The 17,719-nt window shown below is 41.6% G+C and overlaps 1 protein-coding gene across 1 annotated transcript; it reads left to right on the forward strand.

The window, feature by feature from the left end:
• Window positions 1–7,279: 7,279 nt before the first annotated feature.
• On the forward strand, window positions 7,280–17,332 carry LOC146632989 (cadherin-1-like). The gene is made up of 13 exons (XM_085351926.1): window positions 7,280–7,429; window positions 8,428–8,542; window positions 10,285–10,373; window positions 10,529–10,726; window positions 11,101–11,241; window positions 12,069–12,224; window positions 13,586–13,727; window positions 13,995–14,167; window positions 14,798–14,926; window positions 15,288–15,473; window positions 15,674–15,924; window positions 16,934–17,155; window positions 17,260–17,332. The coding sequence occupies exons 1-13, from the start codon at window positions 7,379–7,381 to the stop codon at window positions 17,330–17,332; spliced, it is 1,926 nt and encodes a 641-aa protein (XP_085208052.1). The 5' UTR covers window positions 7,280–7,378.
• The last annotated feature ends 387 nt before the right edge of the window (window positions 17,333–17,719 follow it).

Genomic DNA, 17,719 nt, shown 5'->3' on the forward strand with positions numbered 1-17,719 from the left:
CACATTTTTACAGATTTGTGCATGACAGTTACCTTAAACAGGGGAAATAGTGAGGAGAGGTGAAAGAACGGCACAGACACGCAGCTCTCACTCTCACTCGTCTGTATTGAGTGAAGGAGGAAGCGCGCGAACCCACCTACTGGAGCCCTGAGGCATTAACAATGGATCGACGCACAATCAACCCAGGCAAAACTTTCACTACTTATCTCCCTCTATATTCCCACTGCATATTCTATTTGAAAACAGTCAAAGCAACAAATAAAACATTAATAAGGGCATGACATGAAATGTAAGGAACAGAGATGTACAACTTCAAAACTAATCAAATTTATGATCCACCACACCTCCGCTTAGGTCCTTATTTTTGGCGTTATTTCGACCGCTGTGATCACCACTGCAGTCCCCCTCTGTGGACCTCTCAAAGCCGTCGGGACTCATGCCGGGCACGATGCAAACATCCGTGCCGTTAACCAGTTCAGTGATGCGCTCTTCCTCCCCGTATCTGGCCAGCAGGCAAACCAGCACCTGTCTGGACACGGCCTCGTTGCCGTGCATGTTCCCAACGTATCCAAATTTAGGTTTCCCCAGTGACTTTCTGTCGGGGTCCCTGGCGATCCGCATCACCCACAGCTGCCTGCCCTCCACGGACTGCCCCACAGTCGACAGGCCAGCCACGTGAGGGTATTTCTGGGCTAACGACTGCAAACGTTTAGCTAGTTTTATCATAGTTGTAGTATATGTCGCAAGCCTCCACCGCTTCCTCCGTAGAGGCTTGGGCGCTTCGTGTGCCGAGCAGTCCGTCTTTGCCAAGAGAGACGACAAAAAGGAAAAGAAAGGCGAAAAGTGACACCCGTAGTTTAGCGTCATCGAGACACGTTCCCAGTCAGCCACCATGTTGACCTGTCTTCTGAGCCAGTGTTGTGTCCCCTCCTTGTGGGACAGTTTGAGGTTTCATCTACCTTCTTGGCTGGGTGTTATATTGACAATCCGAATTGTGATCTCGAGATGCTGTGGAAGAAAGACGGAGATTAATAACAGATATGATTCAATGCAGAGAGGTCTATTAACACATAGTGAGTGAGAAAGGTGACTGGAAAGGAAAAACTCAATGCATCATGGGAATCCCCCGGCAGCCTACATCTATTGCAGCATAACTAAGGGAGGATTCAGGGTCACCTGGTCCAGCCCTAACTATATGCTTTAGCAAAAAGGAAAGTTTGAAGCCTAATCTTGAAAGTAGAGATAGTGTTTGTCTCCTGAATCCAAACTGGAAGCTGGTTCCACAGAAGAGGGGCCTGAAAACTGAAGGCTCTGCCTCCCATTCTACTTTTAAATACTCTAGGAACAACAAGTAGGCCTGCAGAGCGAGAGCGAAGTGCTCTAATAGGGTGATATGGTACTACAAGGTCATTAAGATAAGATGGGGCCTGATTATTTAAGACCTTGTATGTGAGGAGCAGGATTTTGAATTCTGGATTTAACAGGAAGCCAATGAAGGGAAGCCAACACAGGAGAAATATGCTCTGTCTTTCTAGTCCCTGTCAGGACTCTTGCTGCAGCATTTTGGATTAACTGAAGGCTTTTCATCAAGTTTTTTGGACATCCTAATAATAATATTAAACCCCCCAAAATATGACTATCCAGAGTTGGGACCAGGAAGCAGAGCTGCAGTCTTACACGCCTCTCTGCAGCTTCTCTCCTCCTGCTACCCCCCCAAAAACCCATCTCCATAGAGACTGTTTTTTGTCTTTTTGGAAGCTGACACAAACTAAAAACCAGCAACAAACAACTTAAACATAAACAATTACAAAGAAAGAACAATAAAGTATCCACATCTGAATCAAAGAGTAAAACAGTGAAATGTGGATTATTAAATATTAGGTCTCTCTCCTCCAAGTCTCTGTTAGTACATGACTTAATAATTGATCAACAAATCGATTTACTCTGCCTTACAGAAACCTGGTTGCAGCAGGATGATTATGTTAGTTTAAATGAATCAACACCCCCGAGTCATTCTAACTACCAGAAATCTCGAAGCACAGGCCGAGGGGGAGGTGTGGCAGCAATTTTTCACACCAGCCTATTAATTAATGAAAGACCCAGACAGACTTTTAATTCATTTGAAAGCCTGATGCTTAACATTGTCCACCCCAGCTGTGAAACTCAGAAACCAGTCTTACTTGTTATCATCTATCGTCCACCTGGGCCTTACACAGAGTTTCTGTCTGATTTCTCAGACTTTATATCTAATTTAGTTCTGAGCTCAGATAAAATAATTATTGTGGGTGATTTTAACATCCATGTAGATGCTAAAAATGACAGCCTCAACATGGCATTTAATCTGTTATTAGACTCAACTGGCTTCTGTTTCTGTTAAACCCTGTTTAAAATGTGACACATATGTTGTCCGAAAACATTTCCTCTAAATTTGCAAAGTTACTGATTTAAAAAATATATATTTTCGAATTTTTAGTTGCATGTTAAACATATGATAGACTCTTGAGCATATTCGTATAGCTAAATTCACAATGGTATAACCGTGCTAAATAATAGACCGAGTAGATTAGCATTACTATTGTATGTGTATCAGTGGATGGCGTGTACACAAATTCTTGTATTTTGGGATTACTTAGTGCAAAAAAATAAAAATACATCAGCACATTTTAAACAGGGTTTGAATAATCAGCACTGACATACAGACATTTATGCCCTGGGTATAACAGACATGCTTACTGTGTGAAAGGCCCTCGGATTTCTTGGAGCAGAGAAACACTCTGTATTGTTGCTTTTCTCTATTGTATAAGCAGCGCCCGACTGTCAGAAACGCTCTGTGCGGGTAGCAAAGTCGGCTCCAACGCACATTCTGGTGAAAAAATAAAAAGTTAAAACGATATACCTTGCGGCAGTTGTGAAGTGCTGAGGAAAATACTGTGTGTCTTATGGGGTGTTTTTGTGGGGCTACTTTCAGTTGACCTCTGAGATGTAGAGATATATAAATGCCACTTGTTTTGCACATATTCAACTCTGTATATTTTATATATTTTATTATTATTATTATTATTATTTTTTTTTTACTATTTAATTTGTAAAAATGTGTATACACACACACACACACACACACACACACACACACACACACACACACACACACACACACGTAGGAAAATATTTAGTATACACATCCAGAAATGCATACACTATTATATATTGTACATATATTTATTAGTTTCAGGTTGGCCATTCTTGTATTTTGCTCGTTTGTGTTGTTGTGTTTGCACATCTCTGTTGCTTGTGGGGCTCGCACACAAGAATTTCACTCGCATGTGCTGTGCCAGTGTGCCTGCACATGTGATAAGATAAGATAAGATAAGATAGAACTTTATTAATCCCTCGGGTGGGTTCCTCTGGGAAATTCGACTTCCAAAAAAAAGCACAGCAACGACCGAAGTTACAGTTACAGAACTGTTATATATATATATACACACACACACACACACATATATAAATACAGAGACAAATATAAATAAAATATACAAAGGGGATAAATAGAATAAATAGGAATAAAAAATAAAAATACAAGTGAATTGCACATTTCAAGTATTGAGTCTATTGCACTGTTGACTATTTACAAAAAGTATTGCACAAGGTATTGTACAGTGAGGTGCAGAGGCACTACAGCTTAGTTGTTCCCCCCTCCTTTGTCCTCCTGTTTCCCCTCCCTCTCCCCTCCAGAGAGGAGTTAAACAGTCTGATGGCGTGTGGGACAAAGGAGTTTTTAAGTCTGTTAGTTCTTGTCTTGGGGAGAAGCAACCTGTCACTGAACAGACTCTTCTGATTGTTTATGGCCGTGTGCAGAGGATGCCTGGCATTGTTCATAATGTCCATCAGTTTCTTTAATGTCCTTTTCTCTGCCACTGTCACCAGAGTGTCCAGCTTCATGCCGACCACAGAGCTAGCCCTCCTGATCAGTTTCTCCAGCCTGGATGAGTCCCTCTTTGCTGTGCTGCTCCCCCAGCACACCACAGCATAGAAAAGTACTCCAGCAACCACTGACTGGTAAAACATCCTCAGGAGCTTCCTGCAGATGTTAAAAGACCTCAGCCTCCTGAGGAAGTACAGTCGGCTTTGGGCTTTTTTATACAGGTGCTCTGTGTTGCATGACCAGTCCAGTTTATTGTCCACCCACAGCCCGAGGTACTTGTACTTGTTGACCACCTCCACCTCCTCCCCCTCTATCTGAACCGGCAGTGGACCTGCTCTAGACCTCCCGAAGTCCACAACCAGTTCCTTAGTCTTTGAGGTGTTGAGTTGCAGGTGGTTTGTGTGACTCCATGCGACAAAGTTCCTCACCAGACTTCTGTACTCCTCTTCCTGATCATCCCAGATACACCCCATGATGGCCGTGTCATCTGCAAACTTCTGAATATGGCATAATTCAGAGTTGTAGCAGAAGTCAGAGGTGTACAGGGTGAAGAGAAGAGGGGACAGCACAGTTCCCTGTGGTGCTCCTGTGCTGCTGACCACAGTGTCAGACGTGATGTCCTTCAGCCTGACGTACTGTGGTCTGTCGGTGAGGTAGTCGGAGATCCAAGCCACCAGGCAGGGGTCCACCTCCATCCTGTTCAGTTTTTCCTGAAGCATACAGGGCCGGATGGTATTAAAGGCACTGGAAAAGTCAAGAAACAGTATCCTGACCGTGCCTTTTCCCCCATCCAGGTGTGAGTGGGCTCTGTGTAGGAGGTACAGGATGGCATCCTCCGCTCCGACACCCGCCTTGTATGCAAACTGTAGTGGGTCCTGGGCATGTTGTACCTGTGGTCGGAGGAGGTTGAGGAAGAGCCGCTCTAGAGTCTTCATAAGATGTGACGTCAGTGCCACCGGTCGGAAGTCATTCAGCTCATTGGGCCGGTTCTTTTTGGGGACCGGGACGATGCAGGATGTCTTCCATAGGGCGGGCACTCTCCCCAGTCGCAGACTGAGGTTGAAGACTCGTTGTAGCGGCTCCCCAAGTTCAGCAGCACACGCCTTTAGCATCCTAGGACACACGCCTGCTGCCTTTCTGGGGCGAAGCTTCCTCAGTTGCCTCCTGACCTGATCCACTGTGACACTGGGAGATGTTTGGGAGGAGGGGAGGGGGGGAGATGTCTTGCTGCTGATTGGAGGAGGGGGGTGTCATGGTGTCAGGAAGGGGGGGAAGCGAGGGAGGCAGGAGAGTGGGGGGAGGACTCTGTAGTGAAGGTGAGGGTGAGGGTGGGGGGGTTGTGGGCTGGTCAAACCTGTTGAAGAAGTTGTTGAGTTCGTTTGCCTTCTCCACAGTCCCCCCCACTGTGCTTTTCTTGGTGTTGTGGCCTGTGATGGTTTTCACACCATTCCAGACCTCCCTCATATTGTTCCTCTCCAACTTCTGCTCCACCTTCCTCCTGTAGGTGTCCTTTGCTTCCCTCAGGCAGCGTTTCACCTCCCGCTGTGCTGCTTTCATCTCCTCCTTCACTTTGCTCCTGAAAGCCTTCTTCTTCATGTTGAGGACAGCTTTGACTTCCTGTGTTACCCATGGTTTGTTATTAGGATAACACCGTACCGTCTTAGCAGGGGCGACTGTGTCCACACAAAAGTTGAGGTAGTCTGTAAGACAGTGTGTCGCCCCCTCTATGTCCTCACCATGTGGGCTCAGGAGCACATCCCAGTCTGTGGTGTCATAGCAGTCTCTCAGAGCATCCTCCTTTTCTGGGGTCCATCTCCGGATGGAGCGCATTGTGACAGGCTGCCTTTGGACGAGGGGTGTGTATTGTGGCTGTAGGTAAACCAGGTTGTGGTCTGACTTCCCTAGTGGGGGGAGGGGGGTGGCTCTGTATGCATCTCTCACATTAGCATACAGTAGGTCAATTGTCCTGTTGCTCCTTGTGGGACAATTCACAAACTGGTGAAAAGCAGCCAGAGTAGAGTCCAGTGTGGCATGGTTAAAGTCTCCAGATATAATAATGAAAGCCTCGGGGTTTTGTGTCTGATTTGATTTGATTTGATTTGATTTAGATAAAAGAGCACGATGTAAGGAAGAAAGGTAGCAGGCCTTTGGAGACTCTGTTGGACATGGTTTCTGTTGGCCTCTGACATGATAAGATAAGATAATGGAATTAACTGTTTGTGAAGAAACCCCTTTGGGCTGGGATGCTCTTGATAAGGGAGCCTCTTTTGTTTGCTTCATGCCTTTTTGCAGACTGTTGGGAGCCTAACTGCACCCCCTCTGTCTAACTGTTACAGGGTGTGGCTAGGTGTGAATATGTGTTTTTAAGAAGTGTCACAGTTTATTTCTAAAAGAATACATGTTGTTTGTGGTGCTCTATTTAAAACTGTTGGCCTGTGAAACTTTTAGAAAAGTGAAATGCCCCTAAAGTAGTTAAATCATCTATGTGTAATCATCGAGTCTAACTGTTGCAGACTAGTAGATAATTATAAGACTAGTTGCATTAAAGCCACATTGGAGAAAGAAAGTACAGGTATATCACTACTAATGTCCTTCAAGAAACCTGGAGAACTATTGTTGTAGACTACTACAAACATTGTTCACTTAAACTATTGGACTTGAATAAATGAAATTCTATTTAAAATAAAGTAGTAGTGCATTCTCTCAGTCACATGCTTTCAGACTGTGAGGGTAAGAACAGCATGGATGAGAAAAGTCCATTTTTCTTCAGTATCAATTACTGATGTTTATCAGCACATAGCATTACTTCAGTGGGTACGCTTACAACAGCTTATTAGCAAATGGGATGTTGTGTATTCAGATGACAGTGAAAACTGAAGAAAATAAAGCTGAATGCTTAAATTTGTATCATCAAATTCTGTATTTGGCTTCTGTTCGGGGATACTGTCGATGATTTCCTTTCAACACTCAGCTGAATACATCCACTGGTTTTCAGACAGTCATTTGTGGTTTTTTTAGGCTGGTTTCACACTAATGACTTTATAACACTGTTGGTTGGCTTTACAAATGAAAGATGGTTTTCTGTCAGCAGCTTCACGTGTTTTTTAGTGACTCTTAGTAAGCAACTGTGGATAAAGTCTGAATGTCAGTGTGTGTGCATGTGTGAGAAAGACATGGGGAGTGAGAGACAGATTATCAGTAAGAGGAAATGAGACTGAGAGCTCCCGAATGTGGCTAACTGAACTCAGACTCAGATCATTGCTGATAATACCGTGTACATTATAACATACCATAATAGACCCATTTCTGTAATATACTTACATATCTATACTATTGCTAATATATAGGGGACAACAGGAAGACGCCAAGAAGCGAGTTCAAAGAGGAATATATTTAGGATTCTTTTCGTTTTTGGCTGTGTACTCGAGAGGAATACTAAAAATACGACTTAGACAAATGGCGACCGCATTGTTCGCGGTTTTTGGTGCTTTAATCGTCGTTTTCCAGGTGAGACTTCCTCTTTTGGTTAATATTTTGCCATCGGTGCTCAATTCTCTCACTGTCCCTTCTGCTTAGAGTCGCAAAAAATCAATGTCGGTTAATCCTGTTACTTATTTGATTGAACTGGACAACACCGGGTATCTCACAAGCAGTCTTTCCTTTCTTTTCTTCGCGGAATAATTTCGGCACCTCTTTATGCGTGAAGTAGCCTTCGATTTTAATAAAGAAATACTTTTATCAGCTATGGTACTTGCTGGGACTAAGTGGGCCAAACGAACTTGTGGGGGTCTAAAATCCTTATTGTGTGTAGCAGCTTTCTCCGCAGAGCAATCTGCAACAAACATTTAAAAAAATATGTATTTTAAAAAAGTGTCGAAACCGCAGAACACACGCGGAGGTTTAGGCCGTCTTTCTTTTTCTTTTCATACCCTTCCGCCTCGAAGAGTTCGAGGTTGTGAGCGAGCCTCGCCCTGATTCCGCTCTTGACGTTGTCTGCAGGTTAATTTCCAGTTCAGAGTTGTGGTTTCAGCTTTGTTCACTCCAGTCTGTTTCGCTTACACATATCGAGAAGCACTTTTTTAAAAAGATTCATTAATGTAAAAGAGAAAAAGGACTATCATCCAAGTAATATCGTTTTTGGGATTTTAAAATGAAATAAAGTCATTTGGCTTACAGGCACACTTTCAATTCATTCATATAATTACACGGAGCGTTAGACACATTTTCATTAGTATTTAAAGTGACAGTTATTTTGTTCTTTATTTAGTGTTTAAACTGTGTATATTAAGCAGCGCAATGCTTTGCCAAGGCATTTTCTGAACAACAGCTCAAAGCTGCACGACGTTCAGCTTAAGGAAAAACCTAAAATCCTGACCTTTCAATGCTGAAAACATTTCAAGTTTTTGATTTTTTTTTTTTTAAAAACATATAGTTATTCAGTTTCGAACTCTTATAAGCCTGAAGTCTTATTGTACGTCTAACTGAAACTGTTGCTCCTCTCCTAGGTGTCAGCACTAGAGAGAGCTAACAGGCCAACATGTGTGCCTGGATTTGAGTCAGAGCTGCTGGTTTTCAGAGTGTCCAGGGAACATCTGAGGCCGGGCATGAGGCTGGGCAAAGGTAAGAGCAACCCAGTGTAGGCTCGTACATGGGTGTTTTTAAACGTGTTTTTGATTTGGATGTTAATGTTTTCTGGATGGTGCGTTACTCTTAGTCATAATCTAAATGAAATTGTTTTTGGGTATTTGTTTCTATTGTCTAGTATCATTTCACATTACAGATTTGTTTGTATGAAACTGTCGGAGGGTTTAGACCTGAGTTGCAGCCCTACATGGAACAACTCTGCTGTTGTAAAGGACTCCTCCAGCCCAGATGGCCTTCAGCAGATTAGCTGGGCACATTGTTCTTAGTTGAAACCCAAACATGTCTCAGCCTGCTCTCACTCTGCTTCTGTTACTTTTACCTGCTGGTCAGAGCACTATCCCCGAACCTGTTTTACAGGCTTTGCTATTCAAGTGAAACTCTGAAAAAGGAACTGTTTTCTTTGATTTCAGTTAACTGAAAGGTTTTTAAAAGCTTCTTATAAACAGACTTAAACAGTTTTTGTTTTTTTGTTTTGTTTTAAATGGGCTGTGGTTATGCATGTTTGCTTTAATGTGAATATTTGTTTCTTTATCAATTGTCTCTACTGAATAACTAATTACCCACTTTGATGGGGGGGTTTTCAAGACACAAGCAATTTATGATAATCAGATTAAAACGCTGTGTAAATGTATGTACAGCTTTACCTTGTTTATTTAGGAAAATATTGCAGAAATCTATATCTGGACATCATATGCCAGTTTCTGTCCTTTTTCAATACAATTCAGTAAAATGTCATTAAGAGTAGTTGCCAACAGGGCCCTAGAGTAGGTGCCAAAAGTACTGCAACCTAAAAAAACTAAAAATCAAGTTAAGTAGGCACTAATGAGAAAAGGCTGTAGTGAAGCAAACACTTACTCCACAATACTTCTATAAGGAGCAGTGAATAATGGGTAGAATAGCTGGTTCGAAATGATTGATGGTTCCAACCCTACTAAAATATAAACATTGTTTTAGCTTTCTTGGCCCAACCTTTTCCTCTTCCAATACTGCTTTACTTTGACTGCATGTCTTGATAGTTTTATATTAATAGGCTGTTTTCTAAGAATACGTAGGTTTAGACAATTCTATGAATTGTTTTAGTTCAAGTCAAGGCTGTTTATCCCTTCTCTTCTTTCTTGTATCCTAAAAATGAATTACCCATCGCAGAAATTTAACAATGAATGTTAAGTATTAAAGTGAATGAAAGAAATGAAGAATGGATTAACATTACGTTGTCAATATGTAATTTTCATAAGCATGGTCCCCTGAAGGGTGTGGGAAGTGAGGTGTTGTGTAGTTATGTTGTCTTTAATGGAAACCAGAAAAAATCTGTTCTGCACTGGCAATTTTGTTGCTTTTTGAAATGACAACCTGAGCTAAACGCCAAATTTTTATTAATATTTTTTACCAATTTAAACCCTCAAAGCGAGATTGATGGTTGTATGAGAATGTGTACTTCAAATAAAAAAAAAATTGGCCGTGTGTGTGTGTGTGTGTGTGTGTGTGTGTAAATGCAGTTTTGACACTTTTGTTAAAAGTAAATAATGTTGATAACCTGACTGAGTGTTGCTACTATCCAGAGCTAAAAACCATTTAGTCATCTTGCAGTCACTTATGCTGCTTTTCTTAAGGAAGAGGGAGTGGTGTCTGTCGCTTTTCTTTGAATACAAAAAACTTGCCAGATTTTTCACTATATGTACCACATTCATAATGATTAACTCTTTTCTATCCTTTCCCAGTGGGCTTCACTGACTGCACAGAGCGCACAGTAATTCTTTTCAGCACTGATGACAGTCGCTTTACTGTAAAGGCAGATGGTACATTAACGGTAAGTAGAGTTGACAGACCTGACAGCAAAGTTGGGGTTAGTTTAGAAAAGAAGATATTAAAGTAAGATTTGTGGAGACTTAGTCTAACGAATGTAGCGTATGTTGTATTTCTGCTAAAGGTTTTGTTTTTTATATATTTATTTTTACCTTCCAGGTAAACAGAGAGGTTGTTCTTCATAAAGGACACCAGAACTTCTTCATCCACTCCTGGGACTCTCATGGTCACAAAACAACAGTTCCAGTCAGTGTCGTTCACCCTGAGCATCACCGTGGAAAGCACCACCATGTAGCCCACACAAACTTCAACATTCAGCATCACAGTACTGAAATGGACTCTATTAACAACACAGAGGTAGGTTTAGAGACTCTGTTTAATGGGGCATGAATGAAAAGTACATTTGGAATCGATACATGCAAAATGCCTGTTTCCGACACTTTTAGTAGATACAACAGATGGCATCTTAACTCGTGAGGCTACATATAATTTATCAGATTCACAAACTTGAGTATCAACATGTCCTGCTTGGTAGGGTGATGATAATGCCTCATTGGCCTTCATGGCTAAGATGTTGAAACTGATATTAACTCTGGACAGACCCATCATAGTCTGAAAATAATTTAAAACTTGTTCTGAGAACGTCTGTGCTCCTCCTCGTAGTTTAATTAAGTTCTGAGTGGTGTTCTATCCAAGCTTTTGCTAAAAAAGCTGTCTGTATGTTCTTCCAGAATGCCACTGAGCCACAAGTGCCCGTTCTGCAATTTCCCAAGTCTGGTGGAGGGCTGAGGAGGAGGAAACGGGGCTGGGTTATTCCTGTACTCAGTGTTAGTGAGAATCAGAGAGGAACGTATCCCATGAAAGTAGTTTGGGTAAGGTGAACTGAATGACCTTGTGATTAATTTGACAATAAACTGCATTTTAAATGTTTATTTCTGCATAGGATCTCGCTGTTGTTTCCTCTGCAGTCCGCATGTCTTTTTTTTTTTTTTTCTTGGATGTCATAAGTAATTCTTAGTATGACTATCAGTTAACTTTAGAGTAACGCAAGTGAAGTGTAAAGGCACAAGTAAAGATCTATATATTGTTGGCAGACAGAAAAGTTGATACTTAAGTGCCAAGTTAAAGATTTATTTGTCTCTTGGGTATAATTGTTTTTATTTTTTAAATTTCAGTTTATAAATGCTAAAATTTGTCCCATCTTTCACTCCCCAACAATTTGTGGCAGATGGCTCCCTGTCCTTGAACCTGGTTCTGTTGGACATTTCTCTAGTTAAAAGGGGGTTTGCTTTCTCACGGTGACAAGTGTTTACTCATGGAGATCAGCTGATTGTTGTGATTTCTTTCTAATACTATAGGGTCTTAATCCTGCGCTTTTGGAGTGTTTTGAACTTGGCAACAGTGACACACAAAATTAACTAAAACTGGAGTAAATTGGTTGACGATAACACTACGCTAATAACTCAAATTATTTACAATGAGTAATTATAGTGTGCCCAAAATGCTTAGAGAATCTAACAATCTTTTTGATTTGAGATCACAAGGAGTCCTTCTGATCTATATATCAAAAATAACCAGAAATCTCTTGAATTTGAGTCTAATGCACAGCCTCTTTACTATTTAACAGTTAGTTTAGATGGTGAGAGTGATCTTAATTAGTCCTGTTGTGTTTTTCATTAGTTTTTGTTTGTTTTTCCAGATCCGCTCTAGTGACGATAAATTAAAGAAGATCTTTTACAGCATCACTGGTCCTGGAGCTGATCTGCCTCCTGTTAATCGTTTCACAATGGACAGAGAGACGGGCTATCTGTATGTAACACAGCCACTCGACAGAGAGGAAACAGCTCATTACCTGGTAATCATCCTCACTCTGTCCAAATGATTTTCCATGTGTGTACTTGATTATTGCATTTTGATCCCCATAGAGATTGAAAATGTGACGTCACTCAGGGGTAAAACCGCAAAGAATTCTGGGAACTCGTGGCAAGAGGTACTAGTGCATGCAGGCTTTCAATTGAAATCAGTTACACAGCGATAAAAAGAAACACAAAAAATGTCAAGAAGCTGTTGTATCATTAACTGCAATAGCCGGTCACATGACAGCCACGGGAAGCCGACGGGTAAAGAGATCGGTTGTTATCGGATTACGTCGTTGAAGAGAAATTGTTCGAGCCATGTTTCCGAAGTAACAAAGAGGCGACTGGATTGCAGCCATTCAAAGACCAAATATAACGTCCCAGAACACTCCAGCTCACAGGTTAGTCTGCTCCAGACATTCCCACAAAGGTCAGTCTGCTGTTGTAGTTAATGCGTCATTTTCATAACATAATTGGTGATATAGGTTACAAGCAAGTCTGGCGCTGAACAGAAATGGTCGCGCTATGCTCCTTTGTTTATTGTGCATAAATAGTGAATTGTCCTGACACAATATTGCGTTTCGCTTCTGTTATTATGGTACATTGACAAAAACATATACTTTTATTCACAGGATAAAACAGTTGTTTTGTATCACTAATTGCCCAGTACGATTACAGCATACAGTATTATTGTCACTGCTACATTTCTGTGATGCTACCAGAAATTATTTCCATTACTAATTAATTACCGTTGAGCTCAAAGGTCCTATTAATAAACGGTTAAGGAATGTGTATTTATGACGACGATTTGTGAGACTGGTAAACTTATGATACGTACGATGGTCTTTCGTTCTACACGGTGCATTTCAAGGTCCTGCACCCATCCGTCGGTAAACTGTACCTGGGCTTGTTGCAGTGACCTGAAGTTACTAAACTTCATGAGTGTATGCACTCACTCCAAGAACCGTATGATTATAAATCTGAGCGTGGTGAAAGTTGGGCAGCACGCTGACGTCTTTTGTCCACTGTGTGCTCGTAAGGGTCTGACCCTTTCACTGGTTTGATTTTTTTATCTTTTCTTTGACTTTTCATCAAGTCTGTCTTTGTACGGACCGGCATTGTTCTCCTTCGTTTTGTACAGAACCTTTTTGGGGGGCAAAGAAAAAGCAAGAATTTATTGGAACCGAAGAATGAACGTTTTGCGGTGCTGCAAATGCTTGCATTTGATGCAGGTACTTGGATTGTTTTGCCACGAGTTCCCGGCATGCAATGCGCGAAAGTCACGTGGTCTGTCAATCTCTATTGGAAAAGTGTGTCTGTGTGGGGGCGAATCTAAACTTAAAATCTTCTGTCTGTGTAGTTTGAAGCACATGCTGTGGATGACGGAGCAGGACAAGCTGAGGATCCTATGGAGATTAAAGTCAATGTGATCGACCAGAACGACAACAAACCTTATTTTACTACAGACTACAAAGAAAATGTTGCTGAGGCCACGGCCATCGGTATGTATAGAAACCTTATTGCCTCTGGACTTGGGTAGTTTTCTTTGCTTTTGTTCGTGTTTCTAATACTTATCCACTATATTTAATGAATTTCAAGATGCCCAGAGATTTAAAGAAATTCAGAATGACACCTAAAGCACCAGAGAAGGATTTGGGTTGGAAGGAAATTAGCAGACGTTTGCATTAAGTCAATTTTATTTAGTAAATCTTGTAATTGAAGCAGTGTGAAGACCTTCAGGAACTTCTTTTTTATTTCCTCCACTCCAGGGACGGAGGTGGTTAAGGTTGAGGCCAAAGATGACGATGAGCCAGGGACTGACAACTCAGAGCTCCGCTATCGTATTCTGAATCAGGACCCACCGCTGCCCACTGACAACATGTTTGAAATCAACCCAGTTACTGGAAGCATCAGAGTCACTGGTAGCGGATTAGACAGAGAGGTAAGACCTGTTAAACACATTTAAAACACAAGTGTCCTTTTACACCGAAGGGCTGAAAAAAACATTTTATAATGAATCCGGATCAGCAGTCTGCCTGTCACTGCTAGAAATCAATCACAAAGAGGGTGATGCAAAAAAACATGGTGGGGTTTTTTTTTTTTTTTGTTTTTTTTAGTTTTTTTTGACAGTAAAACTAGACACAGTCTCTGAAGTATAGTTAGTTTCTGTCTACATTTCTGGTTTGTGTCATACCTCTGGACAAACTATTTATACTTGGTGAATAGTTTGTCAGACTAGTCTGTGTCTTCCATGCAGACTACAGGAGATCAGAGCTGTTTCTGGTGCAGCATCATGAACTTCTTTGAAACACAAAGAAGTCACAGAGCAACAACAAACAGCCTTGTGCCAAATGGTCAAGAAATACTTTATTCTAACAGTTTGACCAAGGCTCTCAACAGCATCATGTTTGTCATAAGCGAAATATTAAATGAGTTTAGCTTCAGCTTCTCAGCAGAATTGGCCTTCATAGATGAAGAGCTTTAGTCCGTCTGAAGGCTGTGTTACAGTCTGTAAAACCGATGTCATTGTTTCTTCCTTCCTGTTGATGAGCTGATGTCTGTATCTTACCAGAAATATCCACAGTACACTCTGACAGTACAAGCAGCAGATCTGGCGGGAGAAGGGTTAAGTGGACAAACCAAAGTCATCCTCACGGTGACGGACAGCAATGACAACGCTCCAGTCTTCACTCAGAAATCTGTAAGTACGAAGTAACTGGAAACTTCCTGTTTAACTGCTGCTTTTTCACATGGTTAAAGCAGAACATTCATCCTGTATCTAACTGCATTATTAATGTTGCACTCACACATACTGTGACACAGCAAAAACCCAGGCTTTGACAGCACATGGGAAATGTACAAATGCAGTTAAAAACAATATTTTACCACATGCATAGCAAATTAAATTTATGGACTCCACAGTTGTAGACTTGCATTAAGTAATGAACCTAATATAATGACACAGACTACAAACTGAGGCCATTATTCTCCATTCCTAGTTAGGAGTCTTTAGATCTGTTTTCACTGCCATGATTTCTGACCCATCCTTTATTTTCTCACAGTATACTGCAACAGTTGATGAAAACAAAAAGGATGTTGTGGTGGTTAGGATGATAGTAACAGATGAGGATGAACCACAAACTCCAGCCTGGAACGCCAAGTTCAAGATCGTCAGTGGTGATCCTGATGGACTTTTCACAGTAAAAACGGGAACTAACAAACAGGAAGGAATCCTTTCTACTGCAAAGGTAGGAAGAAAATCAGGAATTCATTCATAATATTGGGAGATATTTATCATCTATGAATGTTTGTGTCATTTGATGGCAGCATTTTTGTGATTTCTTGTATCCTCACAAAAATCTGTGCCAACACCCTCATGTTGTGTGTGGGTTTTTTTGTTTGTTTTTTTTTGTTTTGTTTTCCTTCCTCCTCCCTTCCTTCCAACCAGGAGCTGGACTTCGAGAGGGCCAGCAAGCACACTCTGTTGGTTTCAGTGGAGAATGAGATTCCTTTTGCTCCTGGTGTTTCTGTGGTCACTTCTACCGCCACAGTGGTGGTGAATGTGAGAGATGTGAATGAAGCTCCAATATTTGATCCAAAGGAGATTCTTGTGGTAAAACCAGAGGACCTTGCTGTGGATGAAGCCGTGGTGCAGTACACTGCTTCAGACCCAGACACTGCACGCAAGCAGACAGTCTCGTAAGTCGGGGGGTGGGGGAGAGACTTTCTACTGCTAAAGAAAATGTATCATTGACCTCATAAGTGCTGCAAATATTAAATTTCCTTATAGATAAATGTTTTAGATTCCTTGTTCTGTTTGATGGTCAAAATTGATTCACTGTCCTCATGTGTGGCAGATATAATTACAGAATACTGTCTATAGCGATAAAACACTGAATAGCTGTATACCATAATAGAATATTAGGCTTATAAAAGACCCAAATACAGTTAATTAGTTAATTTGTATCATTAAGGTCTTAAAGCATTTTTTTAACTCCTTAGTTGTAAAAGGCTCATTGGGTATTGTCACCACCCTGCTGGACAGGCGCTGTGGACACCAAAGTTTGTGAATCCGATAACCCAAGAATGAGGCAACTTAAGACATTCAAATTCCTACCATAGCTGCATCTACTAGGAGGCTGATGGATGGTACTATTGGCCACCAGTATTTTTAAATGATGTGAGAACCCTGTAACAGTTAATGTGTTTAATTCTTGCACCGTGTATTTAGCCTGAGGAGAAAGCGGAGGATGTTCAAAATCAAATACAGTGGAACCCCCGACTTACGAATACCCCGTTTCACGGAAAAATTCAAGTTACGAAGGCACTGAACGGCAATATTTTTGCCCATGTTATGGCAAAATGCCTGAGTAACGAAATCCACTGGCTCTGATTGGCTGAGCCCACACACAATGCCTTCCGATTCATGTGACAACCCCTTGGCTTCCATACTTGCGCTTCGCTGTTCCACTTGAACGACGTATTGTTGCTCTGGTTAGCAATTAGCCTATAGCCTATCGTTCAGCATCGCCTCAGTCAAAACGCGCGATGGGTGCATCGACTTACGAAAGTTTTCGACTTTCGAAAGACCCTCGGGAACGAATTGATTTCGTAAGTCGGGGTTCCACTGTATCACATTGTGAAACATGCTAATTCTAATCATTCTGCCTGGATAGTATTACTATCGTTCTGTGACTGTCTTGTACAGGTACAAAATATTGATTGACCCAGCAGGCTGGCTGAACGTGGACAAGGACACAGGTCTTATTAAAGTGTACACGTCCATGGACAGAGAGGGTATCTTCGTCACAAACTACAGATACACTGCAACCATTGGTGCCTATGATAATGGTAGGTCCAGGACGCTATGGTGCAGCTCCCAGCAACCTGCCCCTTATCCTTGGAATACTTGGAGCCATCCTGCTGCTCGGTGAGTCACACATCTGTAGTCTCAGGACGGTGCATCTCTTTCCTTTCCCGGCTAAGTAGGATTTGGTTGGTTACTGTGTGCTAAACGTTGTGCTCGGTGTTCAGCGCTGTTGCTGCTAGTGCTGCTGGTTACAAAACAGAGGAAAAGGGAGAAAAAGGAGCCACTCCTGCTGGATGATGGTGTCAGAGACAACGTCTATTACTATGATGAAGAAGGAGGTGGCGAGGATGATCAGGTAAATGGTCACTCATTCTGATTACACATTAATCAAAGCTGCGCACACACAAGTCTCAGGAACAGAAAACCTGAGATTTTCTTTTTGAGATGAAATGTTTACAAAGGCTGATCAAATTTGTTCCATTTCAGTGATTTGACCCAGGAGAAGACAACGGGCCTAATGCAGTGAGTGGATGAAGAGAGTGGATTGCAGAAGGACAGCAAAAAAATTTTTTTAAACATCTGTTTGACCTTCAGCCTGAAGACTAATACCTTGTTACTTATTCTGTTGAATAAGTGCTGGAGCCACAGTGAACACTTCTGTGTAGGTTACTGGGCGACACCTGA

Source organism: Diplotaxodon limnothrissa, linkage group LG4 (assembly GCF_057381915.1).
Source record: "Diplotaxodon limnothrissa isolate DT_005_m linkage group LG4, D_limnothrissa_male_GT1.1, whole genome shotgun sequence".
NCBI classification, from domain to species: domain Eukaryota; kingdom Metazoa; phylum Chordata; class Actinopteri; order Cichliformes; family Cichlidae; genus Diplotaxodon; species Diplotaxodon limnothrissa.

Coding starts and splice junctions, on each gene's coding strand:
- LOC146632989 (XM_085351926.1), top strand. CDS start 7,379: ATGGCGACCGCATTGTTCGCGGTTTTTGGTGCTTTAATCGTCGTTTTC. Junction 8,543..10,284: donor GGGCATGAGGCTGGGCAAAG/GTAAGAGCAACC, acceptor ATCCTTTCCCAG/TGGGCTTCACTGACTGCACA. Junction 10,374..10,528: donor AGGCAGATGGTACATTAACG/GTAAGTAGAGTT, acceptor TTTACCTTCCAG/GTAAACAGAGAGGTTGTTCT.